The sequence below is a fragment of the Uloborus diversus genome, chromosome 4 (genome assembly GCF_026930045.1).
Source record: "Uloborus diversus isolate 005 chromosome 4, Udiv.v.3.1, whole genome shotgun sequence".
In the NCBI taxonomy this organism is placed as follows: Eukaryota; Metazoa; Arthropoda; class Arachnida; order Araneae; family Uloboridae; genus Uloborus; species Uloborus diversus.
In genome coordinates, this window is record NC_072734.1 from 57,528,238 (window position 1) to 57,548,143 (window position 19,906).

Below are 19,906 nucleotides of genomic sequence, written 5' to 3' on the forward strand. Positions count from 1 at the left end.
CATTTTTAAAAATAGATTGTTTACCTCTTACAAATATATCGCCAAATTTTAAATGCCTGCGTTAGTTTCAGAAAAATTTGCCTCGTAACATAAGCATTGTTTCTTAGGGTTCCAAAAATGTTACGTTATTTACAATGCCTTTTTTGGTGAAAAAACACCTGCCAGCGCTTATTTTGCTTCAAATTCTTGCTGGAAATGAAAAATAGTCACCTTGTACATTTTAAATCTGCACATTTAACCAAAACACATTTATTTTTAATCCCGGTGTAAGTAAAAAGAGTTTGAAAATCAGCTGCGAATGTTACGTTAGTCACTATGGAATGACCCTAGAGCGAATTTCCCCTACGTATTGCCATATTTCGGCTAACAAAAAAGAGAAAACATATTCAAATTTTGTTCTTTGGATTCAATTTCATTTCCGAGCAAATAAATGATCAACTAACCTTCCTTCCTCGTCTGGAACAATGAAACCGATGTTACTTGGACGAACGGTCGAACCAGCCCAAAAGAACGTATCTGTAAATTAAAAAATGAGGAAATTAACCCCTCCACTTCATTATATGTATTTCATTAATGTTTTTCCTTAACCATGTCATACTTTCCAAAATATCATAAGAGGAGCAGGCAATGGCGTACCCGAGAAAATAGTCTTGGCGGGTGCATATTGTCATTGCTACTAAAGAACGAGGCACGATAGAAGTTAAAAGGTATGGAGCAAATTGTAACTGAAAGGCACTAGAAAAACTGATTTGACCAGGGTAAATTAATTGTTTCAACTTGGTCGTTTAAGATACTCTTTTTTTTTTAATGTCTCAATGTATTGCAATACTGTTTTTTAAAAAATTCATGTTTTAAACATGTACTTTACATCATATCACTCCCTTTGCAAAATTCAAATACTCATTTTTATTTTTTAACAACTATAAATTTAGTATTTATTTAGCCCCAATAACGTCCAGCACTTCTCGCTAGATATTTTTACATTAGTATGTTTAATGGTCATTAGTGTGTGTGTGTATGTTTTCACACACACTAACAACCTGTATGTATATTTCAAATACTCTTCTAATTCCTTTTTTTTTTTTTTTTTTGGCGATTGTTTTATCATTTTGTTTAGACAATTTTGCGTTCTTTAATTTTTTTCTAAATCACATATCATGCCGTGGAATATCACAATGGCTGTTCGGCTGTCGACTCTTACGCCAAAGAAGGAGTTAACTAGAGAAAAGCAATCGAGTTGATACAAAACTGAAATGAAAATCATGGTTAACCTATTCTAGATGTGTTGTAAGAACTTTTATGAAGGTTTTTGATTCCGTTTAGTGTCTCATCAACCTTCTGACACTATTTAAATCTTTGATTGTCATGCTATAAGATTCATGTTTTTGAATTACGAAGTGAAGACATTAGATCCAGATGTTCTCTACTGGTTCAGACAGCAATTTAAATTTTTCTTACAACCCAGTGCAGAGATAGCAATAGGATGCTTAGGCAATATCAAAACACTTTTTACATAAATTGTTTGAACATCAGCTTGTAATACATTACCTTGTCCAAGGCCATCGTAGAAGAAGTTCCGTATCAACAGCGTGTACTCATCAACAGCGTAGACATGCCCGGATACCTGGTGGGCATATGTGTTCAGTTTCCCCAATGGAAGACCCACGTATGCTTCATCCGCAGCAGCAATAATCAACCCTGTTATAGCAGAAAACTTTATTACTTAAAAGAAAACAGAAACGCAATTAGATTCCTTTGGTAAAGTAGATTACTACAAGTCACTACAGTTACTTATATCGATACCTCTTCTTATCCTTATTAACCCTCTAGAACTCACGTCAAAATGAGTAAACTGAGAAATTCGGGCGTGAGAATTTTTCTTCTGTTACCTATTTCTCGCAAACTCAGCAACTAGAATATGCAAGTGATTTACACATTTATTTTAGTCTATTTAGGTACGTACCTGGCTTAACATTGGATGAAAAAAAGTAAAAAAGTTTTCGAAAATTGACTCGCTTGATAAGAAAAATACTCATTCGGAAAGAAAAAAAAAATGTTCTAACAGAGCTTGAGCGAGAAGAAAAGTACTCACACTTCGGTTTACTCTCCCAATTAAAAAACCACTCTTCCCTACTGCATTGAATTACATTTTGTTTTTGAAATACAAACATAACTACGGAACAAAAAAACTAAACTTCATTTTTTCTTCTCAGTCTTTTGGTAAATTGAAGTGTGATACAATTTGGAATTTTTCAAAAAGAAAAAACTGATGACACGCAGCTGAGCCATTAGCAATAAAGTTTCAGGAAACATTTAGGAAAAACTATGTAGGTTTGACCATAGGGGAGGTTTGAATTACCTTCTCTTTTCATAATTAAACATTGATTTCACTGATAAGCATCATATAATAGCATGATATACTGTAGAATTCAAAGTTGGTGCTATTTCTAGCCATTTTGAAGTAGAAGGAGCAACCTTATGTTGTCCTTTTCAGGAGAAAAAGGAATTAGTTTTGTTGCAAATTCATCTCTCCTATATTATTTAACATACACAAAAATGTAAGTAACAAGCACAAAAATAAATTTAATTGCTTGTGCACTAAGATACTAAGACTACATAAAGTCAGACCAAACAACGTAAGTAGAAGCACAAATTTGTAAATTACAGCAGACACGTGTTTCGGCGTTACAGGGAACGCCTTTTTCAATGCAAAAAATAATGAGCTTATAGATGAAAAGACATCTGTCTTTTCATCCATAAGCTCATTATTTTTTGCATTGAAAAAGGCGTTCCCTGTAACGCCGAAACACGTGTCTGCTGTAATTTACAAATTTGTGCTTCTACTTACGTTGTTTGGTCTGACTTTACTATTCAGCGCAAAGGTTTTTATTTATCTTACTAAGACTACATATTTATTCCTTATTTTTACTTTTCGTATTAATGCGTTTAAAATTTTGCCATAATGTCTATTACAGGAGATTACTCATCAGACATGTAGCTATGTCTGCATAATTTTTATAAATTTTAATCTCTGTGGGATAATTTTCCCTTATGATTGGTCTTCTATGACACATGTGAGGAGGTTTGATTCAGTTTGGACACACTTGAAAAATTACTAATGAAAAGAATAATATCTTATTCAAATAAAAAAAAATAATGAAAAAGTTGTCCGACATAAAAGGCAAGGAAAGATGTCAGTTTGAAATTTTCTTATGGTTAGAAAAAAATAGAAAAATATTTTTGTAAAAAGCAAGTAAACTTTCCTAGTTTGCCCTACTGCAGAAATGCTGTAAAGCCTGTGATTGACTCTAAATCTAAAAAAAATAAATAATAGATATTAAATTTGCTGAATTAAGCTTCATCGATACTTTTTTTACAGAAAATTGCCTGTATTTGGTGTCAAAGTTTTAAAACTAAATATGGAATTTTAATGGAACAAAATTTCATTAAATGTTCAAACTTACATATATAAAATGAAAAGGAAATCACATTGTAATTCCTGTTGAAAACAATCAATATTTTTAAAAGTTATGTTCGGACTTTTGAAACGAATTTGAAGTAACTCAAAAATTGCACACCTAAAAGAAACCTGTCACAACTCAAAAACAGAAAGCTTTAAGACAGGGTAAGAATTTAATTTTGTAAAAACAATTAATTATAATGCAGTCAATAATACGTTAGTTATTAACATTTACGTTCTCGTAAAATGGCAATACAGATATTTGGATCTTAAGTGATAGCCGAAGCAGATAGATTCAGCAGCTGTTTGAATGGTTGAGACATGGTGACAACACGACTCTGAATGTAATCCAATTTCTAAATGACTTGAGCAAAAGTCTTAAAATTACTTTTCAGGGGAAATCGTCACATGCGGGTGTGTATGTGATTGAAATTACTGATGGGCTGGCTCGTGAGCGCAGCAGAAGAGCTTCGCCTCACAATGAATGTCTTTCGTTCTCGGAAATTGCAACCGAAGTCAACCAAAATATCAATTCCTCTTGGAGACCATATACATGAGTGGTACAAAGGAGCTTGTCTTGGTGCTTCTGTACTTTGAAAGCAATTGCTGCAAGCAACAGAGATCAAACGTTTCTGCCAGGCTACGAAGTGGACCTACGTGAGCACAACATGCGACTGGTCATAACGTTTATCCTTTATGTTCAACATGAATCAAGAGGGAAGTTGCAACCTATTAAATGTTCATCTTTTGGCTATTGGATATTGTTAATTGACCCTCAAAACTAAAAAATTCACCATCGCCGAATTTTAAAACACCGTGGTTGATTTTTAATGAATTTTTAAAAATCCACGCGCAAAAGTACGCTCTTCTGAAACGTCACGAGCCTACGTCACAGGGCGCGAATGGGCAGCCTTCCGCCGAAGATTCCTTGTTTTCGCTAGGGACATTTTGAGCGCGCTGATATTTTTATTTTTTAGAAATTCAATAATCCTTTTCCTTCTGTTCTGGAGGCACTGAAAACGCACGGGTTCATGGACTTGGTCTAGATCTTCTGTTTACCAAGTGGGATAAGAAACAACACGTTGTCTTAATGCATAAGGGACCATTCAATAATTACGCAAGGATGATTTTGGCTATTTTTGACCCCCCTCCCCCATATAACGGTAAGTAAGATTTTTCAAACCCCTCCCCCGTATTCTTATGTAACATTCCATTTCGTTTTACAAAATAATAAAATAACGGATCTTACATTACTGGAATCGTTATTAAATCCACTATTATTAAATTAAACCTTTTTGTGGAAAGAAATATTTACTAAAAAGTTGGAATCTAGACTGAATGTTTTTTTTTTTTTTTTGACATTTTTTGGATATGATGCGATACTAATTAAAAATGAAGCATATCGTACATAGTGCGATTCTTTTATTATATTTTGCACTATTCATTCTGTGTAAAACAAGCAAAAAAACAGCTCATTCTAATACGTTTTTTACCTTCCAGACACAAATGAAATATGATCCCTGCCTAACCACTTGGCCGATAATGTAAAATATTGACTTGGTAAGTACTACGTAAGAATGGGTTTGTCCCCCTCCCCCCAAAGTATGGTTATGTAGAGATTTTTCCAACCCCCTACCCCTTGGGACACTTAATGAATGGCCCCTAATGTTCCAAAACAAGCGTTCCTCTTTCTTTGTTAATCATATCTTGGCAAACATCCCTAAACATTTGGCATTTTGATTTTTTGAGTTCTGCCAATAGACTGTCCTTTAGGTGTGCGATACATTTGTTTCATTGATGATTTGTTTCATCGAAAATAATAATGCAGAACTGCCAGATTCTGCATTATTATTTTCGAAAAAGCGATATGTAAGAGTACGTAATTTTCAATAATTCAAGACTGCAACACACTTAGGACAACTTCGATTTCATAGAGAATTTCTGTAAAAGAAATGTTGCTCCGCATTTAACAAAACGATGAAAACGTTCACCACTTCAGCTGACCTCAAACTGAAACAGTCAAGTGAACAAAAACATGTCTTTTACTTTCTCAAAATCTTCGACCGAACAACTTTTGTTAACAAACAATTGAAAATTCGTTCATTAACTCCTTCTTGAAGCGCTAACATGGAATCCGAAACGATTAATTCTGTCGGCCTTTCCTCCTTATCCAGGTCGAACAATTATCTCCTGCATTTGTTTCATTTCTTTGTCAATGAAAAACTTGCTGCCCTCGTAAATGGCAACTAAAAATATGCAAATATCTCAGAATTTCAAGAGAAATTTGATCTCCATCCGTCGCATAAAAAGGGTGGGGAACCAGAATAAGAACTTTTTTTCCTTATTTAAGTTTTGCTCTATTTGATCTACTTTCTATAAATCCGGTTACTTTTACGGTTAAGTAAAACTGTTCTTGAAGTCGTCGTTTTATACAAGGATAAAATTTTGAAAATCAACTAAAAAGTAAAGTTTCCCACACACAACCAAGATTTATTTTTGAGTGGTCTATTACTTTCTTTTACAAAAAAGGAAGTATTGTATTCGCGAAAAAAATTTCACTCAAAAATCGACCTTAATTTCCATTTTGCTCACCCCCGAATGAATGTTGAGTTTTTTTTCTCGACCAGACTACTCGTGCATAAACTAACTCGTGCATAACCTATACCTAAGAACATATAGACGCCCGAAATATCCATTTTGACGATTCCCGAGTTAATTACAACGAGTTTTCTCGTGACGTATGTATGTGCATATGTATGTCGCATAACTCAAGAACGGTATGCTCTAGGGCTCGACCAATGGCATTTTTTGGCCGATGGGCCGATGCCGATTGTTGGCCGATTATTCAAAGATGGCCGATGCCCGATTGTTTTCCTCCAAATGGCCGATTGCCGATGGCCGATAGCAAAAAAAAAGTCAAACAGAAATAAATTGATAAGATTGTCAAGGATTTAAAGGATCATTGATTCATTTCACTTTACTTCCTTTCGACAAATAAGGAATTGTTGTCACAAAAAAAAATCAGATTTCGTCCTAAATTTCTATTTTACGATCACCCAATTTATACTTCACAAGTTTTTCGGCACATCTGTACATACATATGTACCTAAGTGTATATAGATAACCGAAATATCCATTTTGAACGCCTCCTCAGTTAATTATCGCAAATTCTCTTGTGATGTCTTCATGCGCGTAAACTTGCGTCACTCAAAAACGTTATGAAATAGTAAGTTGAAAACTCATACGTACGTAGTATGATCTAAAAGTTAGAGGACAAAATATATAAAACCTTACTCTGAGTAGTTCATATTACCGAAGCTCATCTATCTACAAAATAGTCACCTTGAACGACTATAGACTTCTGCCAACGTTCGTATAGCTTTTAGAAGCACTCCTGGATGACATTTTTCGCAATCTCCTGTAAGGTCTCTTGCGCTGCTACTTAACTTCAACGTGAGGAAGAAGGCAACTTTCATGTTGAGGATGCACGGTTCGATTTGTCAATACTCTAATATGACAAGCAAATAGCACAACGTTTCGTCGGACTTAGCCCCGTGTGACTTTTACCTGTTCCCAGCAAAAAACCATTTGCATGGAATGCCGCTTTCTTCTGTCAGGAGAAGATAAAGCTGTATCACAGAAGGTAGCGAAAAATGGCTTCCAGGAGTGCTTCCAAAAGTTATATAAACACTGGCTGCAGTAAATAGTCCCTCAAGGTGACCTTTTGCAGGTGGATGTGCTTCGGTAATGTGAACTATTCTGGGTAAGGTTTTATACAACTTGTCCCCGAACTTTTGGATTATACTACGTACAATCTGTATAGGGTGTAGTTATGCTTTTCCTTTTTTGACTGCTGTATGAAGGAAGAGAAAGAACACCAAAAAAAAAAAGAAAAGAAAAAAAAGGGAAGAAAAACAAAGAGACTGTTTAATAACCAATTGATTTTTTTTAATTGAACATATAACTAAGATTTCAGTAATATTGTAATAATGTATGGATTTATGTACACTAAACATAGTTAAAAAACATTAAATTATGTTGTTCAATCATTCAAAAAAAAAATTAAGAATAAAATTATGAGATCGTCAACAAATTACGCAATTAAAGTGGAAAAATTGCACGTAGATATTTTTTAGTCATCAAATTAAACAAAAAAGGTAACAGATAAATTACAATATTAAATCAAAATAGGAATATTTTAACACTTATTTAAAATTTATGAATAGAAAAGTTTGCATTTTTCATAAAAACTATAACAGCAACATAAATTTTGCTGAAAAAAGAAATAGCCATGAAAACAGCTAGGTTATTAAAATGCAGCTTCAATAAACAAACTCAATATTTACACCAAGTTAATAACTGAATACATATACTATTCGATCTGATGTTTGCACACATAATATCGAACAATTTGATTGTTTAATCTTTTATGAAGTTTTACAAACAAATTCAAATGAAATTTTTCAGTTTAACAATAATTTTCTGAAATTTAAAAAAATGCATAATAGAAAATCCTTGAAACTTTTCTATAAAAAACGAAAATAACTTATTCATTGATTTTATATAAATACATAAAAATAGTTACTTACAACAGAAAAGAATCGATTGCTATTAATGATGCAAAAAAGATAGCGTATTACGAAATATAGAAGAAACAAGTATGAGAAATACGCAAAATGATATTTCTTGACCAAAATAAGTAATCGCTAAATATTTAAAAAATGCTTGAAACGACGACGTAGAGTTAGGAGGTCACCCTCTGATTTTGGAGTAAATCACACTTCGGCTCCAACCTCGGCCTAATTTTTTTAATACAGAACCGCTACCACCAACGCCTCGGAAGAGTTTCTGAATCTGCTTCAGCACTTCCGGAAAAAAAATTTCAAAAGTCCTTTTGATTTCCGAATTATGTAACAATTCAAAACGTCTTTAATCAATTTCTTACATTATTGCCCTAAATTCTTTCTAAACAATAGATAAAGTTGAAAAAAAAATCTCCAATTTTATGAATGGTGTTAGTTTTAAACAACTCAGAAATACAACTAGAGTTTAATTTCAGAAATTGAAGGAGTGGGAGGAGAGGCCCGCAAGTGCTCTCGAAAATTCAAAAAAATAGTCGGAAAAACAGAGTTCAAAATAATCATAAACATTGAGCAGAAAAACCCTTTCAAAACTTGCACCCGAGTTTGTTTTGACGTGCAGTGGCGGATTTAAAATATAGCAAATGTTACAATTGCACGAGAGGACCCATAACCATAGATGCATCGTAGGAGTTACAAAAATGCTTATGATAAATGTTTTACAACTTCTGTGATAGAGAAATAGGGCCCCAAAATGTATTTCGACAGGCCTCAAACTTGTAACTCTCCCGAAGCGATACAGAAAAGACTGCATTACTGTGATTTATATTAAAAATATCGAAAAAATAAAAATTACAGTCGGTTCAACGGGAATCTAATAAAATGACAGAAAAACCGGTTTCGTCATCTCATATTTGTCTCCATAGTCTCCAATTCGGCAATATATCACCAAATGATCGTCAGTCTGAGACGCTATATTAGTTTTGCATTAAAATAAGTAGTTAATAGCCACAAAAAAAAAAAAAAAAAAAAGAGTAAACACTCTTTTCAGAACACCCGATCGAAAACAAAAAGGTGAAGTGCACAACTGGAACGTACGCAGACCCTACATACGAAAATTTAACCTTCTACAGATTATCATTTTTGAGTTATGACTTATGAGAGATACGTACATCCTGCTGCAAGAAACAACGCAATAATTAACTTGTTTGGTACCTGAATGCAGTATTAAAAACTCTTTCAGATGTGAATAAAATAGAAATTCATACTGAAATTTAAGTAAACAATTTTATATAAAACAATAACTCCCTTTACTTTGTATTAAAAAGTAAAACAGCAAAGGTCCTTTTTTTTTTTTTTTTTTTTCAAAAACATCGGCCAATTCCATCGGCTTTTCGATGTTTTTAAGGCCGATGGGCCGATGTTTCCTGCAAGTTAGCATCGGCCGCCGATGCCAATGGCTAAATTGTTGAGCCATCGGCGCCGTTGCATCGGTCGAGTCCTAGTATGTTCTAAAAAGTTGAAATTTAGTACGTACACTCCTAGTAGGGTCTAGTTGTGCACCTCTTCTTTTGGTTGCATTCGGGTGTTTCTAAAAGGGTCTTTTGCACCTTTTTTGGGGGAAATCATTGTTAATTTCGATACTAACTCAAGTGGTGTTATAATTTGGCGGACACTTGGTGACATATCACCAGTCTTTTGGTCGCCAAGTTTTGTCGTCAACTTGGCGACAAATATGGCTTTTTTTTCTTTTTCTAAATCTGATTTTAATTTGGCCAATGTTGGTGATATTTAGAGAGTTAACAATTGAATCACATTAAACTTGCCAATAATGGAGAAATAACATTGAATTGGTGCAAAAGGAAGTCATGTGATGCACACATCAGCTCGTTTTTATGAAGGTATTTCGTTCGACGAAAAACAAAAAGCCAAGATAGGGGGAAGGGGCGGGGGCTGATTTTTTCAAAAAATAAATCAAAAATCGGATTTTTCACATCGAAATCAGTTTTTTTTTTTTTTTTTTTTTTTTCGATTTTGTTCAAGACTTAAGAAACATCAGTTTAATTATTTCCATTTACAAACAAAACTTAAAAAATATGCTTTTTTTTTAAATAGCAAAAACATATTTTAAGAACGCAAATGCATTATGGTTTAAATCAAATTCAATATAGATAGCTTAACTGTACACTATAAAAATGCAGAAAAATAGAGAAAAGTAAACAGATTGAACAGTGTTATATGAGATGAGATAAAAGTCAAAAGAGGGTTTCTGTGATGAAATATTGACTCATTTTAGCGCCACATATTTGGTAATAATTTTAACTATAGTAACATATTGTAACGGATTCGGTGCGACTTCCGCTTTCTTGAAATGAAAACACAGTTCTTGATAAAAACACAGGAAATTTATTTACACTATGTACAGGAAAGATCTTCAACAACTGCAAAATTATTCATCAGCAATTAAGCAATTAGCACACAACACCGTAAACTCAACGTTTACACACGTATTTACTTCCAAATACGAAAACAACACAGCGAAATGCCTCGCTATAAACAGAGCTAATACACACTCAGCGCAAATTCTCAATCGAAACTAACTGTTTATCCATCGCTAACGGCTTAAATACACCGAAAGAATTTTCCACAACATTCTTACCTCTTCGCGAAATGCGTAGACCGTTATCAACGAAAAGAAAGAAAATAGGGGTTGTATACTTTAGCCGAATGAAAAAGAAGTTGTATATTCATTACGGGTAACTATTTACAGGTTACGTTCCTACAATAATTACTATTTACAGAATTTGTAACATTGCCCCCTTCCTAAGGACTGCACGTCCCGGGCAGTACAATCCCCAGAAAGGGTGCCAAACTTCTATCACAAGTTTACAATTATACACATTAATTAATAACTAACAGATACAGAAAACACGATAATAACAAGAAATATTACTAAACATTAAAAGCAAAAATTATCTACAACTTTTATGTTATCAACCATGGTTGCTTACGTAATACTCATGAACTATGGCCATAGTATGGGGCTAACCGATCATAATGTACAACCCTAGGTTTTGCATTAGGTGATTTTTGGATCCTCACTACGACGTCATTCAGTCGGTTAAGGACTTTGTAGGGTCCATCCCAATGCGACTGCAATTTGGGTGACAGACCTTTCCGTCGGATGGGATTCCATAACCAAACCTTGTCGCCTTCGTTGAATTCATGTCCAGTAGACCTTGTGTCGTATCGAGTCTTCATCTTCTCCGCCGCGATGTTGATTCGCTCTCGTGCGAAGTTATGAACGTCTTCCAACCGGGCCTGGAGATCCTGGATGTACTCCTCAGGCGATGCAGGCGCATCCGGAGGACGACCGAAGACGAGATCACAAGGTAGCCGAAGCTCTCGTCCGAAGAGCATCTGAGATGGGGCATATCCGGTAGTCTCGTGGACAGCACTGCGGTAGGCCAGCAGGAACAAAGGTAGCTTCTTGTCCCAATCCTGTTGATTTCTGGATACCATAAGCGAGAGATTATTTAGGATTGTGCGGTTAAATCTCTCCACCATGCCGTCCGATTGTGGGTGTAGTGGTGTTGTCCTAGTTTTCTCAATTCCGAGAATTTGACATAGGCCCTTAAACACAGCAGAGATGAAATTCCTCCCTTGATCGGAATGAATCTGCAAAGGTGTTCCGTATCTCGAGATCCAATGTTGGACTAGAGTCTCTGCTACGGTGGTAGCTTCTTGATCTGGAATGGGATACGCTTCGGGCCATTTCGTGAAATAGTCGATGGAAACAAGAACGTATTTGTTCCCATCAGCAGTTCTTGGTAGAGGACCCAGGATGTCGATCCCAATTCGTTCGAAAGGAGCTCCAACGTTGTACAGATGTAGCTTCCCTCTGCTTCTCTTCTTCGGTCCTTTACGAGCAGCACAGGCGTCACAAGAATGGCACCACTTCTCCACGTCATCCTTCGCCTTGCTCCAGAAGAAGCGCTCCCGAACTTTATTAAGGGTTTTCAAGACACCAAAATGTCCTCCAGTCGCACTACTATGTATTTCTTTCAGAACATCTGAAATCCTTGATCGGGGAAGTAGTAACTGCCACCTAGACGTTTTGCCGTCATCAGATTCCCATTTTCGATACAGTACGCCGTTCCGTAAATGGAGTGAATTCCATAAAGCCCAGTATCTTTTTGTTGCAGGACTAAAGATGGAAACGTCCTGCCAGCTAGGTCGCCGACTGTCACTTTCCATGAACTCCAAAATTGGTTTTATGTCGGGGTCTTCGAGTTGATCTTTTCGAACTTGGTCGTCACTCCATGGATCAGGTTCTGATGATATTGGAGTCACTGTCACCTGATAGGCGGTAGGGCTAGTCGTTCCATACTGTTTCTCGATTCGGGAACAATAGTGGCAGTTCTCAGAACAGGGTCTCCTCGATAAAGCGTCAGCATTACCGTGAGATAACCCTTTTCGATGCTTGATCTCCATGTCATATTCCTGGAGCCGCTGTATCCATCTGGCTATCTGGCCTTCCGGATTTTTGAAGTTCAAAAGCCAAGTTAATGAGGCATGATCTGTCCGAAGCAGAAATTTTCGGCCGTAGAGGTAATGATGGAAGTGTTCTACAGCTTTCACTATGGCCAGTAACTCCTTTCTGGTGACGCAGTAATTTCGCTCCGACTTTGATAAGCATTTGCTCCAGTAAGCGATGACATGTTCATTTCCGTCAATTTCTTGGGATAAAACAGCTCCAATTCCCTCGTTGCTCGCATCAGTGTCCAGGATGAAGGATTTTTCAGGCTGAGTATAGGCGAGGATAGGCGTTGATGTTAAAGCCTCCTTCAGTCGTAGAAATGCATCTTCGCATTCTTTGGACCATTCGAACTTTTGCTTGCTCTCCGTCAGCTTATGCAAAGGTCGTGCAATGTTGGAAAAACCCTTTACAAACTTCCTGTAGTAGGTGCAGAGCCCCAGGAAACTTCGCAGCTGATGGATGTTTTCGGGACGACTCCAACTCTTGACAGCAGACACCTTTTCTGGATCGGTTTGTACACCTTCAGAAGAGATGATGTGACCAAGGTAGTTCACTTCCCGGCGGAACAAATTACATTTGGACGGGCTTAACTTCAGATTGGCTTCCTTAAGCAGCACCTTCCTAAGATTTGCCAGATGTTCTTCGAAACTGCGTCCCACGATGATGATATCGTCTAAGTAGACCAGACAGGATTCGTAAGAGAGTCCTCTTAATACTGTCTCCATAAGACGCTCGAACGTAGCTGGTGCATTGCAGAGGCCGAAGGGCATCACTTTAAACTGCCATAAGCCTTGTCCAGTTGTAAACGCTGTCTTCTCTCGGTCATCAGGGTGTATCTCAACCTGCCAGTAGCCGCTCTTCAAGTCCAGGGTCGAAAACCACTTGTGTCCGGAAAGAGTGTCCAAGGTGTCGTCTATCCGTGGAAGAGGGTAACTGTCTTTCTTGGTGATTTCATTCAGTCGTCGGTAATCGACACAAAATCTGGTGGAGCCATCTTTCTTTCGGACTAAGACGATGGGAGAAGCCCAAGGACTGGATGAAGGTTCGATAACATCATTCTCCTTCATCTCTTTCAGGAGGGTCTCAACCTCTTCCTTCTTGGCGAACGGTAGTCGTCTCGGATGCTGTTTAATAGGGGGGTGTTCTCCAGTGTAGATCCGATGCTGCGTTAAATTCGTCCTGCCCACATCCTCCGATGTAGATGAAAACAGATGCTTGAAGTCGTCCACCAATTGTTCCGCAGCAGTTCTTTGATCTTTCGTTAATGGTGCACTCCCAATTAACTTCGATGTCAAGGACTCAGAAGACACAGTCTCGGGGGAATTGATTCTTCTAATGATGCAGTTTACTGGAGTACAAGTTGCTAACACTTCACCTTTCCGGATATTCCTTGACCTTTCACTCACGTTGGCGACTCTCACAGGAATTACATCTTTAGAAAGGTCCACAAGCGTAGATGCTACCAGCACTCCTTTTGGGTTATTGCTTAAGTTGGGGGATTCAATGAGTCCAAATCGAAAACTATTGCTTTCTTCAATGGAACCGGGTATTAATGATTCTGACCTTGAGGGAATTGACAAATCTGTTTGGGCAATTATTTGATGAGCGGATTTTACATCACTTTCTGCGGGAAAGACTGCTATGTCTTCTCTCGTCGAGTGCAGCTCGTTAGTCTTGAAGTCGAGGTTGAAGTCATACTTCTTTAAAAAGTCCAATCCGAGAATGAAGGGGTCTGTGATAGCAGCAACGAATGCCGTATGATGGTAAGTGGCATTTCCAAACACAATTTCTAAGTTTACTTTACCTTCAATCTCGATCTTGTCACCTGTCACAGTTTGGAGGGTAACACAGGGCGGCGTCCATAGAATGTTGAGTCCAAATTGACGAGCCACATCTGTTCTAATGATTGTAACATTGGCTCCAGTGTCAATAATCAGTTCGCAGGGAAACCCGTTCACGTATGCGTAAACAAACAGTCCATTACTGCCGCCACTCGTCGGTGAAATCTGGAAAACTTTAAGATGGGGCTCATTCCAATTTGGCGACCTCCGCCCCGCGAGATTGCCATGGCTTAGTTTTCCTGGACCTGGGAGGGAGAGGTGCTCTTCCCTCTGGTTTCTTGGCGAGCTTCACAGTTTCTTCGTAAGTGACCCTCGCCGCCACATTTCCAGCACTTAAGTGATTGTCCATTTTGGTACTTGGGAGCCGAAGTCCTTTTGAGGAGTCCTGCAATTTCTTTTATTTGCTTTTCCAGCTCAGCAAAGCGTGACGAAACCGGATCAGACTCATCAGTTTTCACGCCGCGGACTGAATGGCGATCTTTGCGGGTTGCTTGCTGGGCGGCCTCCAACTTCATCGCATACACAACAGCAGAACTCAGGTCTTTGACATCCGCCATCCGTAGAGCTTTCTGGATTTCCGGATCTCGAACCCCGTCGATGTAGTAGTTGAGTGCCAGGTTGTCCCGAACATCCGCAGGACAGTCGCAAAAAGCAAGATGAGACAGTCTCTCGATGTCCGCCGCGAGCTCTTGCAGGGTTTCCCCGGTTTTCTGGAAACGGGACTTCAACTGGAGTCGGCTGAAATCTTTCTGGCACTTCTCACCGAAGCGAAGCTCCAACGCAGATGTGAGGGCGGCGAAATCCAGGCGCTGGCCGTCCGGAAGGGTCTGAAGAATGTCCGCTGCATCACCTCTCAGGGATGCTGCAAGATGACAGGCCTTGGTAGCAGAGTCCCATCCGTTCGCTTCCGCCACTATCATGAACTGAGTTTTGTAAACCTGCCACGAAGTTTTCCCATCAAAGGTGGCAAGTTTAATGGACGGTCGAGCAACCGATGTGGGAGCGCCAAACTGTACAGAGCTGCTTTCCGCGGTCGCCAATCTCCTTTCCAGGTCTTTAAAGATGTCTTCTTTAAGTTGATGAAATTTTCTATCTTCTTCTTCCAGTTTATTTTCTACAGCATTGCATCGGCCTTCAACGGAACTTAATTTTTCTTCAAATTTCTCTTCGATTTTATTTTCCACTGCGATGAATCGGCCTTCAACTGCCTCAAACTTTCCTTCAATAGCATCAACTCGATGCTCTATCTCATTAAATTTATTTTCCATCACAGTCTTTACCGAAGTAAGATCGTTTTTAATTTCCTCTTGGTTAGAAACTAGGTCATTTTTCAGCACCGTTAAATCACTTTTCAATTGGTTTTGATTAGCCGCCATATCATTCTTTAATTGTTCTTGATTAGCTGCCATATCATTTTTTAATTGTTCTTGATTAGCTGTAAAACTTGCAGTCAAGTCACTTTTTAATTGTTCTTGATTAGCTGTAAAACTTGCAGTCAAGTCACTTTTTAATTGTTCTTGATTAGTAGCCATATCACTCTTCACAGAGGTGATTGCGTCAAGAAGTTGTTTTAATTGTTCATTCATTGCGCGAGTAATCACCATAAAAAATAAAGTCCTAATTCAAAAAAAGTCTTTATGAAAAAAATGTCCAAAGTCACACTTACTCCAAGAAAGTCCAGAAGAAGCCCCACGTTGGGCGCCAAATTGTAACGGATTCGGTGCGACTTCCGCTTTCTTGAAATGAAAACACAGTTCTTGATAAAAACACAGGAAATTTATTTACACTATGTACAGGAAAGATCTTCAACAACTGCAAAATTATTCATCAGCAATTAAGCAATTAGCACACAACACCGTAAACTCAACGTTTACACACGTATTTACTTCCAAATACGAAAACAACACAGCGAAATGCCTCGCTATAAACAGAGCTAATACACACTCAGCGCAAATTCTCAATCGAAACTAACTGTTTATCCATCGCTAACGGCTTAAATACACCGAAAGAATTTTCCACAACATTCTTACCTCTTCGCGAAATGCGTAGACCGTTATCAACGAAAAGAAAGAAAATAGGGGTTGTATACTTTAGCCGAATGAAAAAGAAGTTGTATATTCATTACGGGAAACTATTTACAGGTTACGTTCCTACAATAATTACTATTTACAGAATTTGTAACAATATGTAGTCGATTCCGGTCTGCCTCTCAAGACCAAAGCATATAATATAAGCTATTTTTTTTAATTGATGCTCTACTTAAATACTTCGCTGTTAAGTCGGAAATTATTTTTGTTTATTATAAAATGATAAAATTTCTCTTTATTAACATTTTAAATATTAAGGTCTAATATTTGGTGCACTATTTTGTTGAATGTTAATGTTTCGTTGGTCAAATGAACGTGAGGCAAAGTGGATGAGGCAATGTGAAATAGTTGATTTCGTTATTTATTCAATCATTTATTAATTCAATTACACATTCCCTCCCCCCATTTAATAATTTACTTATTAATTCATTTATTCACTTATTTTGTTATTCATTCACTATTTTATTCACTCATTTACTTTTATCACCATTAATTTACTCATTTATTCGTTTATTACTTCATTATCCATTCATTTATTCACTCATTTTTTATTTACTTATTAATTTGTTCAAGCATTTTTTTATAATCAAATAGAAAATATTTAATTAGAAAAATATTTTATTTTTTACTTTGTACCATGGGAAAAACAAGAGAACTTCCACCTTTGTTGAAGGTTCAAATTAACTGCCAAAAATAAAAAATAATGCTTCAGTGTAAGTGTTGTTATAAAACGTTATTTCTTTATGTACTAGCATTTTCAAAACAATTTCCAATTTCTTCATTTTGAAAGAAAAAAAAATCAAGTGCCCATACTTTAAACATTTTGCCAAATTTAGTTTTGAGGACTAGTACACCTGTCGGTATTTCACCAGTACAAATGGTGTTACAGAATAAATGAATAGTTATATTTTGAAACTTGAGTCAGTTTTCTGGGTTCAATTATTTTGAAAATTTTGAAAAAATATACAATTTTAAAGTGTGGAAATAACTTAGGCTATCTACACTAACTGAGCAGCTTTAGTTTTAATTTATTTCACAATTCATCTTGGCTATGTAACTGTGCATTGTTTGAGCAATTTTATTTCCACTTAACTAATTCAGTTTAACTAATTTATTCATAATTTGAGAAATTCACCGCACAGACGGGTATTTGAGACAAAAAGCTGGCCAAAATTTGAACTAGTCAACTTTACTGGTTATTGTCGGTCCTGAACATCAAAACAGGTAAATAAACATGACAGTATGTTAAAGCGTTCTTTTTTTTTTTAATCTCAAACTAATCATAAAAATTTACCAGCAGTCGTAATTAACACTTTCATGATTCGGTTGTCTTTGTTTGGGACATTAAAGTTTTTCAACAAACCGTCATTGTCTTATTTTTTGCGTTAAAAGTGATATTAGAAGAAACATTTACTATAGAAGGGCTCGAGCAAGGTTTGTACTCCATTATTCATTAATTTATGTGTATATATTTTTATTATTTCTTTTAATGCCTTTTTTCAGATCTCACAAATACAAATCCACCCTCTTTTTGTCTTTTTTATAAGTGAATGTTTTCAAATATTCTGTTCTCATTCGTGCTACTTCCACGTTTTCCTATAATACTGTCTATTTTGACAATCTGCAGCAAAAGTTTGCACACAAAAATAATAAAGGTATAAATAGATCAGACTATTAGTTTCATAAATTTTCATTTTTTCGGTTATTTTTGGGTTCACAAGTTTCAGTTAGGTGCAAAAATTGAAATCAATTACAGGATAGTATAAACTAGACTCTAAGAAAGACAATTTGATGCTACAGACTTTCGAAGTCAGACCCAGAAATGAAACGGGGTGATATTTTTCAATTTCAATAAAAAGATTATCAATTACGTATGAATTGAGTATGAACGTACGTATTAATTTTACCTACTATTTCATATACACATAAAAATTTATCACCTCATTATTATTATTATTATTATTATTATTTTTGAAAAATACCCAGTTTAGGGAGTTTACTCATGCCCTCTGGTTAATACCCAAAACATATTTACCCAATCCATATCACTATACGAAAGTACCGATCAGTTAACTAACTCTTGGCCGATTAATAAAAATCTCTTAATTACGGTAGTTTTACATCAACGGTAATCTCTTGACATAATAAAATCATTTGTAATTACGATTACTTAACAATAATTTTAACCCCTTGACGGCTTTGCATATTAAAATAATGTACACTTACGATAACTTTACAGTAATTTTAACCTCGTGATTGCTTGACACGTTAAAATAACTTATAGTTACGACAACTTATAATTATTATAATCCCTTGATCGTTTGACATGTTAAAATAACTTACGCTTACGGAACAGTAATTTTAATCCCTTGACGACTTGATAATAACTTACAGTAGCGATAACTTTAGAACAACTTTAACCCATTGACATACATGATGTCATTTATTTCATGACCCATGATTGTAGACGGATGACAACAAAATGTCATTTCATTCACTTCATGTGTCATTACAGACTCGTAGACGTCTCGGATTTCGTAATTATCCAGGGGGCAATCGTAGCAATACAGATATTATAAGTTGAATTAGCGTTTATGAACTTAATACTGTAGCCGAGATGTCTTTTGTTTGTCATTGGGTTAATTCAGTTTTTATTGGTCGAATTTGCGTTTATGAACTTAACATCCCGAGTATCATATTTTTTGCTTGCCATTAGGTTAATGCTTTTTAATTTTTATTTTTTTATTTATTTGTTTCATTGGAGTTTATAAACTTAATAATGACTTGAATATGCCAAGGGAAATTAAAAACATTCAAGAAAAATTCCGTTCCAGCACAATTGAACAGATTTGAAGACCAAGTTAACACTAATTTTTATAGTGTTTCTAATTTTTTCAATAATAAACATTTTTATTGACTTTATTGTTAATTTATTTTGACGTTTCGAAACATAAAACAGAGCCACAAACTCTGCCACGGTACATAGTGTTCGCAGATTACAGTGACCATCCATATAGAAATAGAATCTTAAACTCGCTTCATAAATCTATTTTTACACACAACCCCAGTGATACTGATTCAAAAGTTTAAAAAATGAAAAAAATCTTACCTGCCCAGAGAATGCATCCGAGTAAGTAACAGTGAGCGTGGCATTTAAACTTCCATTCCTGCATTCTTATTTCATCAGCTGACCATTGCTAAAGCGAGACTGAATGATGCTTCGGAGTCGTAGCGTGAGCAAGAAACCGGTCCTTTCTGAAAGTGGGTCGACCTCACAAAACTTCTTGAAATGACGTCACGGATCGACGCCCGCCAAAACACTTTTTATTCATTTTTTATTATTCGAAACCTGACAGGTACGTTACTCGAATGAAATGGTGGAAGCCGGTAGCATTTGT

General features: G+C 36.3%; 1 protein-coding gene across 1 annotated transcript in view; it reads right to left on the minus strand.

Annotated features, from left to right (window-relative positions):
- LOC129220585 (protein Skeletor, isoforms B/C-like) overlaps positions 1-19,687 on the minus strand; it is a 102,153-nt gene extending 82,466 nt beyond the window's left edge. Inside the window, exons 1-3 of the mRNA XM_054855017.1 lie at positions 19,618-19,687; positions 1,549-1,698; positions 444-516 (exon numbers count right to left, since the gene is read on the minus strand). Of these exons, the coding sequence (XP_054710992.1) occupies positions 444-516; positions 1,549-1,698; positions 19,618-19,681 (287 nt within the window). The 5' untranslated portion in view covers positions 19,682-19,687. The remainder of the gene's footprint in view (positions 1-443; positions 517-1,548; positions 1,699-19,617) is intronic.
- Between the last annotated feature and the right edge of the window lie 219 nt (positions 19,688-19,906).